The sequence below is a fragment of the Teleopsis dalmanni genome, chromosome 2, assembly GCF_002237135.1.
Source record: "Teleopsis dalmanni isolate 2A chromosome 2, ASM223713v2, whole genome shotgun sequence".
Classification (NCBI taxonomy): Eukaryota; Metazoa; Arthropoda; class Insecta; order Diptera; family Diopsidae; genus Teleopsis; species Teleopsis dalmanni.
This window is the reverse complement of record NC_051847.1, coordinates 49248009-49260299: the sequence shown is the minus strand read 5'-3', so window position 1 is coordinate 49260299 and position 12291 is coordinate 49248009. Positions and strand designations below refer to the sequence as shown.

Here is a 12291-nt window from a genome sequence, read left to right as displayed (position 1 = left end):
ATTAAATCCAGACTTGGAATTTGTTATCTACGGCATCCCACAATCAGCAACAATGAGACGTTTATATTAACTAAAACATTGCCTTAACTAACACAATGCAATATATTTAATTGACAAATTTTCTAACTCTGATGACTACGGTGAGAGCAAGTCTACGAATATGTTAGAATTTTTGCAGCTGTTGCTACGTATATCTTTAACAATATCTAAATTAAAAATGTATATAAATATTATTCATGCGAATCTTAATTAAAATATCATAAAGCGCAAGTTCGATAACTAAAAGAATAATTGTTAACTATAATATTTATACACAAATGATATAAATAAACAGACATTATGGCAACTTACTTGATATTTTTTTAATGCTATTGCAATTTTAAAAAATGTAGAGTTTATTTATTCATGGTGAATTTAGTGACAAAAGTTATTGTGAATGATTACCGCATACAACTCTGCAACTTAATTTTTATACAAAAGAAAAAAACTTAACGATCTTTAGATGAAGCAATTGAAAATTAAATTAAAATTGAACAACTAAACACTACACATACTTAAAAATATTTTTTTGAAGTGGTTTATTATAAGTTAATTAACAATATATCCCGGATTCTTTTGTATTCGCAGTCTTAGAAAAATGGGCGTAGTCTTTCATAAACGTATACTTTTTTTGCCAATATTAATATTTATAAATAAATTTCTATAATTATCTTACTGCTTAAAATGTAATTATTATAATTGCATATATATGACAATTCATACTTCGTTTATTCTATAAGTGGGTTTTAGCATCATAATTTCTTAGAAGAAAAATATGTTTAACTCAATAGCCTTCTGATGTACTCTGAAAATAACCTTTTTCTTAACGTGATGAAACAGTTAAATTTCGTTTAATTGCATATCTATATAAACGCATTCAAGTATGTTTAATTGCCAGCATAATTGCATAAGCCAATTAACAATTATCTTTAAACCAGTTAATAATTATCTTTAATATGTTTCAGAACGATGCACCTAGCAATCAAGTTACTTATTCTTAGTTCATTTTAAAATTAATTTTAATGTTAATTCAAAAATAAATAATTGATCTTGAGCTTGTCATGCTAAGTTCACCAACAACATATTAAAAATGTTAAATGCATTTTTGTACTAATTTTTTTATAGAATTTGCATATAATCTTAGATAGTCCTAATAAAAACGCTGCATTAACTTTTTTCTCATATCAATCATATACATATTTTTTTAATCTATCTTTCTCAAATATAGATGTCCATTGAAGGATCGCCCAAATTTCAATTTATTAAAAAGTTGTTAAGTTTGGTCTTCTGTGTCAATAGTTTTGTCCTTTTTATAATGGAGGATACTAAAGAATTTCGATATTTTTGGAAATATTTCACTAATATGTATATATATTTTTGTGTTTTAGAATTAAGATTCTGAATAAAAACAATAGTATAATGGTAATAAAATGTATGTACTTAATTCGGTTAGAATTTATTTTATCAAAAATTTTGTACGCCATTTCATATAAAGCAAAACAAATAGTTTATATATCAATAAATTTTGTACAGGACTTCATAATAACAAGAATCAACTGATGTTTTGCCGAAAACATAGTGCAAATACTATAAGACCTGATCCTTGAGCAACTCATCAAATAAGTGACGTTGGAGTTTTAAGCATGAATAGACGATGCTACATATCTGCACACCAAGTATAGTGTTCAAATATGCGCTTTGCTATACACTTTGAAAGAATATATGCATACTTCATTTTGAATGAATTTCTACAGCGTTCAGAACAACAGCAGAGCAAGTACAGAGTGCAAAATAGTAATCGAAACTGAAGGAACTGAGATGATGATAATAGCAACATGTTATTTATTTCATTATATAAAGATTTTATCTTTAATAATTGTTTGTAGAACTTTTTTTCAAATTTGTGTCTTTTAAAGAAAATATATGTCTACAACTTTTTCAATTATTTCACAATTCTTTGCGATCTTTACTCGTCCAACCCTCACCAAAATTCTTAAATTATGAGAAGTCTGCAGATTTCGATATACACAAGCAGACATGTGTTCAGACTTAACAAATAATTGAAAAATTTTAATTTTACCGCATACATGTCTCAGATCGAAATTTGGTATGCGAACTTGAAAATAGACGGTGTGATTTGGTAGCACACAGAACGAAATTAGGGAAAATGAACTTAATTTCGTTGAAATGAAGACTGAAATTAAGGAAAATTTCAAATGGAACTATGCGAAAGATAAATTTGGGAAAAAATGAGATAACGAAAAAAAAAATTTTTTTTTGTTGTAATAAATATCAGTGACAGCTGACTTTAATTAAAATATTTCGAAAAAAGTGCATATTAAATTTGAATATAGGGAAAGAACTATAACTGTTATTAATTTAAAATAGAGTGAAAAATAATAATTCACATACCTTAAATCCACTAAAGTTAATAAAACTACTGAATGCCATCCTTTATAGTTATAATAACCAAATTTTAAAACATCACAAACACAAATGGTTTTTTGAGCATGTACTTTTTAACATTCGATTTGTAAATAAAAATATATGATTTTCTTAATTTGGGGCAGTATGAACAGTTTCCAAATAAAGTTAATTTCATTTTAACGAAATTAAGGAACTTTATCTGTTTAAATATACTGAACTTTTAAAATTTCGCAAACATAAATGGTGTTTTGAGCATATATTTTTTAACATTCGATTTGTAAATGAAAAAACATGTGATGTTCTTTAATTTGGAGCAGTATGAACAGTTTCCAAATAAAGTTAATTTCATTTACACGAAATTAAGAAAGTTTAGCTGTTTGAACTTACTGAACTTTTAAAATTTCGCAAAAATAAATGGTGTTTTGAGCATGTATTTTTTAACATTCGATTTGTAAACGAAAAAAACATTTGATGTTCTTTTATTTGGAGCAGTATAAACACTTTTCAAATTAAGTTAATTACATTTTAACGAAATTAAGTAAGTTTGGCTGTTTGAACATACTGAACATTTAAAATTTCGCAAACATTAATGGTGTTTTGAGCATGTATTTTTGAACATTCGATTTGTAAATGAAAAAACATATGATGTTCTTTAATTTGGAGCAGTATGAACAGTTTCCAAATAAAGTTAATTTCATTTTAACGAAATTAAGGAAGTTTAGCTGTTTGAACATACTGAACTTTTAAAATTTCGCAAACATTAATGGTGTTTTGAGCATGTATTTTTTAACATTCGATTTGTAAACGAAAAAACATGTGATGTTCTTTAATTTGGAGCAGTATGAACACTTTCCAAATTAAGTTAATTTCATTTTAACGAAATTAAGGAAGTTTGGCTGTTTGAACATACTGAACTTTTTAAATTTCGCAAACATAAATGGTTTTTTGAGCATGTACTTTTTAACATTCGATTTGTAAACGAAAAAACATGTGATGTTCTTTAATTTGGAGCAGTATGAACACTTTCCAAATTAAGTTAATTTCATTTTAACGAAATTAAAGAAATTTGACTGTAAACTATAATATAAATATCAATATACGAAAATATAAAATATAATAGAACCGATTTAACATATATCAATATTATATATAAATATTACTTATTTTTCTGTCCAAACTTCCGAACGAGTTACAATTTAATGTATCGAATTTTTTTTTATTATAGTATGTATATAAATGCAATAAAACTTACCGTAAAACTTTTCCACCGTAAAAGACGTCAATTATTTTCAATTTTTCCTTTTAATTATTATTTTAAATTTGATAAAATTTTGAAGTACATTGCAAAAATTTTTATAAAACGCATCACACGGTATTAAACTATTTCACTTGTATTTGCCGGCTATTCTGTGAAAGACATCGATAAGTTTTCATTTTCTGCGGTTGGCTGCAGTGCTTGCAAATAAATATTTTACGATTTTGACGTTTTGTGCGCTTGATATACCTGAAACCGGTGTTTCTATTTCTGTTTTTTACGCAAAATTAAAACTTTAACTAATTTCTAGACAGTGAATGAGTGTTTTGTAATGGTAAGAAGAATGTTAAAATTAAAAAGAAATTGTAAGGGCCATAAATATATCAACTTCATAAAATTTGGTGTGTTGTGATCTCAGTATGCACACATTTTAAAGAATAAGCTTTTTTTTTGTATAATCTTTATTTTATTGAAAATAACTTCTGGTACTTAAAAATTATATGACATTTTATATTAAAAAGCCTATTCCTTCTGTGTTAATAAAATTTATATTTTTTTAAAGACCCGTAGCCGTAGCCGCAGTCGGTCGCAAGTACGAAAAGCGCCAAGAAAGAGGCGGTAAGTATATTATGACATACATTTCGTTATTTGCGCCCTTAATTAATTGGTTGCTTTTATGTTTTAGTTCTGTTAGCAGCAATTCTTCTAGGTCTCGAAAGAATGAATATCACAGTACCAGGTTTGTGAAAACAATAATTTTTTTCAATATAAAACATTATCTGTATAAAGAATGCGATTGTTTACAATTTTTTTTTTGTTTGCTTGTCGTTGGTTTTATTGTTAACGACATACATATAAGCGTAAAAATAATTGCAATTTATTGTAAGAATATGATTTTCGGCAAATAGACTTTTAACTATTAGTTAGCTTTTAATATAAAATATATATATATATATAACTTAACTTAAGTTATTAATTTTAATTAAATAATTTTTAAACAAATGCTTTTAAATAATTGGTACAAATGCTTTTAAAATATCTTGCGTTAATCAATATAATTTGTTCTTGCCATAAAATTTTTAATAACTTTTGTAAAAAAGATTTTCAGTGCATATTGCAATTACGCATATTTAATTTATTATTAAAAATGAAGTGTAAACAAGTTTAATTAAGTCTACCATTCTCTATTTAAGGGCTAGGTATTCACGGTCACCAGTACGTGTTGCAAATTCCCGGGATAAATATGATGTAAGTGTTTAAGTTTTATACATATTTTATCGTAATCGTTAATAAAATCGTAAATAAAAAGATATGCTGACCATTCGCATTTATTGTATGTGAAAAAAATAAATAAATAAAATAAAAAATATAAATATCAATATAAAATTTGTAACATTTAACAAATGTACGTATCTAAACATATACAATACGCTTTCGATAATCACAATTATAATGTTTCAAGACTTATCGGATTTATATAAGCAAAATTGTACATATAAAAACTATTGAAAAAATGTATATAATAATTATATTGTTTTTGTACCTAGAACAGATTCTCCCTTCTAAGCACTGAACGATTTTCAACTTAAAGAAATAGTTTAAATGCTGTGATTAAAAATATAATAACAATCGTTCCTGATATCATTAATCTACTTACATACATAATAATTATTCATTCAGAATAATGCAAATTTTGTAAATATAATTATAATTATAATAACCTGAATAAAATGTATACAGTAGTTCCAGGAGCGGCTAGGTTACTTTTCACAATTCTTACTGTTGTTGTAACCTGTCTCGACCTAAAAAACAAAATAAATATAATAAATTTATTCAGCAGTAAGTTGTTGTGCTGTTGTAACCCACTGGGATCTGTAAGCGGATAACATAAAAGTATATATAAGACGATTACATGGGCGGGGAAGTGGATGAGTAGAATCTAAGTTGAAACATTCATTGCCGTTTGTCATTTAATAGCATACTCTAGAAGTCCACTTTATAACAAAATATTCCAACCATATCTCTAAATTCTTAACTGCTTCTTCTCATATTATAACCTCAAGCGTATGATGATAAAACTAAACAATGATATGGGTTAGATGTTTTTAACATATTTTTATAAAATTTTTCTGGATGGTTTTGTCTGCACAGAAGACAACTCACCTTACTTATAAGAGATTTAAAAAAAAAAATCTCTTGTTTGAGGTACAATAATTTACTTTTATATACCATTAGTTTCAACATATGTCGCTGACGTATTTTTCAAATTATATTATATGTAAAAGAATCCAACGCAAATTCTTTAACCCTAAAATCTTAAATTTCAGTAATTTGATAAATATTTTATCTATATGTTTCCTCCTTGTGATTATACAATGAATTTAACTTTACTCATTTCATTACTAAAACGAGAATTTTATCAGTAGGTCAATGGTATTGCATGTTTTGCCGATATCGTAAAAAAAAGAATTGTTTTGTTTGCAAACACATTTCTCGCAAGAAACCCTTATAAATAATCTGCAGATAATAACTTAGAATTTTGTTGTTGCTTCGTTTTATAAGGTATATAAGAATTTTAATACTTAATACTGAAAAAAGATTAATACATAGATATGTAATAAACTTATGTGTTGGGAAAGAATAGCAGATTATTGCATCGAAATTTGAATTAAAATCTGTTGAGAGCAAATGAGTATATCTACAATTACTTTAAAGCTATAATTAGAATAAATGAAGCACTATTATTTAGATTCACATTTACTTGTGAATCCAATCCATCTTTAGACCGGGAGTAGCTAGGTTTCTTTGTCATGACCCATGTTAATTTCAATTAAAATCAAACTCATCCCTAATCCATTCTTAGTTCTAAACAATCTCCTCACCTCTCACACTACCATCACTCACCCATCTTTTTGGCATTACTTTCATGTCATCTGCCTAAAAAATTTCCGTGGGTAACAAACGAGGAGACTAGACTTCATGGTTCACATAAATCATATTAAGTAATACCTACAAAATGGCATAATTATTTATAATAAAAAAAATATTATTTATAATACTATTGCCAATATTATGAGAGCACAAATCATCGACTTTGCAGTTCCACTAGACAACAATATAAAACATACATATAATAAAATTGGTAAACATCAAGAACTAACACAATACCTTAAAAATAGCCAAAACCTTGAGACAGTAAAAATAATTACAATAATATTCAGGTCAATTCAAACCATACCGAAACCATACCATAACAACAACAAACTTATTAGTAGATCTCCATTTCCAAGAACATATGATCAAAGAAATGCAGAAAGCAGTACTAATAAAAACGGCGAACCTAGTCAGAGAGGTGCTAAGATAAGGGTATGAAATATAGATTATACTCCCACAGAGCGTACTTTCTTGATCTAAGGTCCGGAAAAATACAAATAATAATAAAAATAATAGTAATAATACAAATAATAATAACAAAAAAAATTATAATACTAATAAACCATACTACACGTAATTGACTTCAAGTCTTCTTTTTTACTGTGCATAGGTAATCGTATAATTCGTTTCCGCCTTTCCCGACATAATGCGAAATTCTTCAGTTCGCCAATTTTATATATTATTTTGCTCTAAGACTGTAAAACGGCATTTATTTAATTTATAGTTAATCTTCTCCGGTTTATTTTCGTCGGTATGGTCAGTCTATAAGTTCAATTAATTAAAATAAAATTTAATTTATTGTTTTTCACTACCTTTCTACTAGTAAAACCTTTCTATTAGTAAAATAGTTTTGTTTTGTCCTAATTGACTTTAAAGATTAAATGTTATAATTAATATTTTTATTTTGGAATAACAAATAATGTTTTTACTTTTCCAATTTCAGCGTGTGCCGAAACCTAACCCCTGCATTGGTGTATTTGGGCTTAGCACCTTTACCACTCAGTTCAAAATTAGAGAAATATTTTCCAAATTTGGAAAGATAAAGCAAATTCAAGTAGTCACAGATCAAATGGTATGTAAACACAGGTTATATATAAATAATTATATTATTATATATTATAATATATATTATAATGTATTATAATATATATTATAATGTATTATAATATATATTATAATGTATTATAATATATATTATAATGTATTATAATATATATTATAATGTATAATAATATATATTATAATGTATTATAATATATTATAATATCTTTTATTACATATTATATTTTGAAATATTTAGATTATATGATATTGTTGTGTTAAATAGATTTATTTTTCGCCATTTAAGTTACATTGCAAATAAAAGTGATATTTACAAGGAACTTATAATAGATGGCAAAAAAAAAATTATTTCAGTTTTAATGAAGAGTATAACTTTAAGTTCAACACATTTAAGTTATTTGCTGTTGAGAAAGGCGTTATGCGACATTTACATCTCAAAAATATACATTTATCCTTAAAGCCTAGTATAAGTATCTATTTTGTAGAACATATTTATATATGGACTTTTGTCAAAGATTTTAAAAAATAAATACATTATTATTGTATGTATTTTTGTAGAGTGGAAGATCAAAAGGATTTTGCTTTATATATTACGGAAGTATTGGTGATGCTTGTGAGGCAAGAAATACATGTAATGGTATTGAAATAGATGGACGCAGAATTCGAGTAGATTACGCTTTTGATCAACGTGATGCAAACAAATCTAATTCATCAACGTCAGATCAACGAAAGAAATGGTAAGATGTAATCTTTATTATATTCCACAAAAAAAAATCCCAATTTAATTTACAAATAATTAAAATAAATAAATAAAATAATAATGTAATAATTAATGTAAATAATTAATATATACTATTCTTCTAGGCGAGATAATTCACCACCAGTGTATGAATCAAATAATTATCGTGGGCGTGATAGAGATCGAGAACGTAATCATGATCGTGAACGAGAACGTGATCGTGAGGTGTTTGTAGATAATGGACGCGATTCTGAACGGAATAGACATCGCGAAACTGATCGCAAACGTAATTACGAACAAAGTCGAAAACATGATTATGATTCGGGACGTTCTCAGCAGTATAGAAGTACCTCACACTCATCACGTATGTATATTTCATTCATATTTATTAACTATATTTAATGAAATTAATAATATTTTATTATTTCTAGGTGATTACTATCGGAAATAAAATTGATCTAACTCATTCATATTTTTATAAAATTTCTTGCAATTCGCAATTATAAGTGACTATCTTAAAGAATTAATTAATTAATGTTAATTTTTTATTTACTTTTTGGTATTATTATATATGAATATGTATATAATTTCCTTATATATGTAATAAAATATAATAAAATAGTAATTATTTTGATTAGTTTTTTTGTACTTTCAACAATTTAATCGTAAATTATTGAGAGAAAAGACTTCAAATTACATTAAATTGAAGAAGAGTTGTGCATGTATAAGCAAATAATCTAATATATGATTTTTATATTAATTCTTTGATTATATGATTAATGATAATAAAACTATTATTTGTAATAGTTTCTTATTATTTTAATATGAAAACTTACTTCGATTTTATTCTTTAGATTTTGTAGTTAAATAAATAAAATGAACGATGAATAAATAATAAGCGAATTGTAGTAAAAGAAACTATTTAACATAATAATTAATTTATATTATATACCTTGATACTATTTGTATAAATAAATAGAATTAAATGCTGCTCAGTATATTTTTATTATTATTGCTAATGATTACTAAAATTAGTTTGAGATATAGACAAAAAAAAAGATATTTCAATGAAATCGCGATAGAGTAGTAAGGTGTGAGATATCCTGGCAAATAAATTATATGACGCCGGAATTAAGTTACCAATTGTTTTCTATTCATAAGGTAAGTTCAGTTTATTACAATGATTCTAGGGATTAGATTTAGAACTTAAGAGCTGAAGTTATTAATAGACACTTTTGTATTAACAACAAAATCATTTGAATGTTCAACATTCCATTGTTATTCATTTCTTTTAACATGAACCATAAAATCATTTATTTAACATGTCGGTTTATAACTTCACTGCAAACTAGTCATACTTATGAATACACCATGTCAAAATAGCCAGATTCTACTCAATGTGAGATTTAATATCTAATTTACGTACAGATTTTCCAAGAAGTGTAAAATGGAAACCAATAAATAACTATTTGTGGGGTTGTATGAAACATATTTCACTCCTTAAAGATTTTTTAATCTAAAATATAATATAATCTATATCTAATTCTAATACAATCTCGAATTAAAACTCATGAAAGTATATTTTATAAATTATAATTATAAATAAAATTTATAAAGTTTAACACGATTTCTATGAATTAGTACGTTTCCATTTTTTTTATTGAGTTATTTCCAGTAGATAGTGTTTAAAATTAGTTGATTAAATATACAAAACTGATACTTTACATAATATAAAATTATCTTTAGCATAGGTATAGCGTATCAATTCTAATAAATATAATTAAGTGTAGTTTAACTGTCTTAAAATTTATTATTACCATAACGTAGTTATATGTTATTTATATATTATGTAAATCAGGAGAATAAAGAGCTCAGCTACTTTTTGGGTTTTGTATTTGCCTTGAAGTTTTGTATGCTATTTCCAAGGTGCCCTGAACAATTTTCATATCATCCTCAATGCTACGTGCCCAATTTTCAACATCACCAAGTTCCTGTTAAGTTAATTGTAGAAAAAAAAATTTAATTGATATTGATTAAAGTAAAAATATAATCTTACTTTTAAAGCACTACTGAAATTGTCAATTAGATTCAACCATTGTTGTGTTTGTTTAGCAAAATTGGTGGCACCGACATGCAATTGTTTCGCTTCAGCATCCAGTCTTTTTTGATTTAAATATGCCTGAGCAACGCTGTTTTATTTTAAAGTATTACTATTTATTTCATAATAACATAAATAAATTTTTACCCGACATTAAGATGATCTACTAATGCTTGCGTTACCTCATTAGATGCCTCAATTGCTTCTTTACGTCGCACTTCTAGAAAGTAAATCATTTCAATTTTTATACTTTATTTATATTGAAATTTTTAACAAACCTTGCTCCTGCTTACGTTTAGCTTGTCTAGCATGATGCTCTTTAACCATTGAACTTAACATATTTTGATATTATAAATATTAATTATATTTATACTTTAATTATTTATACAATATTCTTTGTTGACTTAAAAATGAAAACAATTTTGTTGGTGTTGGAAAAGTATTGACTTATGACAGTTTTGTTATTCGCAATGCAATGACACTATGACTTTTAAAAGAAATATATTTTGCAAAGAATAATAGCAGAATGTATAACAGCAATACATACGGTCAATTCACATGATCAAGTATTTTGCATGTCTTAAGGCCATGTTATGCAGAGTGTCTATTCTTACACTGGTAGTGTATTTAAAATGCTTGACAAAATATCAAAATATTTTAATTTTTTGCAAATTAAGTAGCTATTAATAAATAAATCAGATTTTTGTATATGTGTTTATATACATTCAGTTGTAGTAATGTGCACAGTCCAAGGAAAATATAAAATTAAATGCATGAATATTTGATTAAATTATAAGTTAATTATTATTATTAATATTAACCATTATTCATTTATTATGTATACTCAGATATGATCGGCAACTTGGTTATGTGGTAAGATTTTATACAACGAGTATCTGTCATTGCTCGGCAAGAGGTATATTATGATTCAATCATAATATGCCCCTAATTCGGTGTTCGTTAAAATAATTAAATGTCAAACATCAAGGAATTCAATAGACAAACGTCAAAGAATTCAATAGGCACACGTCAAAGAGTTATCTTTCTCCGTGAAATTGAAAAATACAACGCCAAAGCAGTTAATTTTATTTTTGTTTTCTTTGTTGTTTATAAAAATATATCAAGAAAAAGTTGAAAAATAAAGTTAAAAATTAAAATAAAACTGTTTTTTTATTTAGTTTCTTCTTCCATAAAGATTTCTATTTATATTACTTATTTAAACACTTAAAATTCAATTAAATTTTGTTCTACACCTCATAGTAATAAGAAACAGCTGATGAATAAATTTAATTACTTCTATGTATTTGTTCTATGATTGTCCATCTTCTCGAAAACTAAATGTTGTGTAGAGTGTTATGCTGAATTTACACGAGAGTTTTGTTGTAGTTTTAGCTGTCATTTTTGTAATTTCAGCTGTCAATTGTTGATTTCAATTAAAAATGAACATTTTTGACAGCTAAAATTACAAATAAAACTATCGTGTCTATCTATTTTAATATGGCTTATTATTCGTTTTAAGATTAGGTTAACAGTTAAAGTAATGGATCCTATTTAATATATTTTTATATGGATTTTATAAAAAAATAGGTAATGTGATGAAATTGAAAAATTATATTAACATACATAACATTAACATGCCACAATACAAATAAAGAAGTGCCCATTCATCCCTGTATGATATGGTTCTAAGTAAGTATGTATTTGCATTATAAAATATTTTTCCAAAAATTACTGTAT

The 12291-nt window shown here is 25.7% G+C and overlaps 2 protein-coding genes across 2 annotated transcripts; one reads left to right on the top strand and one right to left on the bottom strand.

The window, feature by feature from the left end:
* Positions 1-3718: 3718 nt before the first annotated feature.
* On the top strand, positions 3719-8973 carry LOC119677534 (transformer-2 sex-determining protein-like; the record flags this gene model as incomplete). Its single annotated transcript, XM_038088912.1, is given in 8 exon segments — positions 3719-4055; positions 4284-4339; positions 4407-4460; positions 4915-4969; positions 7599-7727; positions 8276-8454; positions 8582-8820; positions 8888-8973. Coding segments are annotated over 8 exon segments (735 nt in total). The 3' UTR covers positions 8908-8973.
* A 1268-nt stretch (positions 8974-10241) lies between these two features.
* On the bottom strand, positions 10242-11035 carry LOC119677532 (biogenesis of lysosome-related organelles complex 1 subunit 1-like). The gene is made up of 4 exons (XM_038088910.1): positions 10833-11035; positions 10702-10774; positions 10513-10645; positions 10242-10447 (listed from the first exon to the last, which is right to left on the bottom strand). Exons 1-4 carry the CDS (start codon positions 10891-10893, stop codon positions 10328-10330), a joined length of 387 nt encoding a protein of 128 aa, XP_037944838.1. The 5' UTR covers positions 10894-11035; the 3' UTR covers positions 10242-10327.
* Between the last annotated feature and the right edge of the window lie 1256 nt (positions 11036-12291).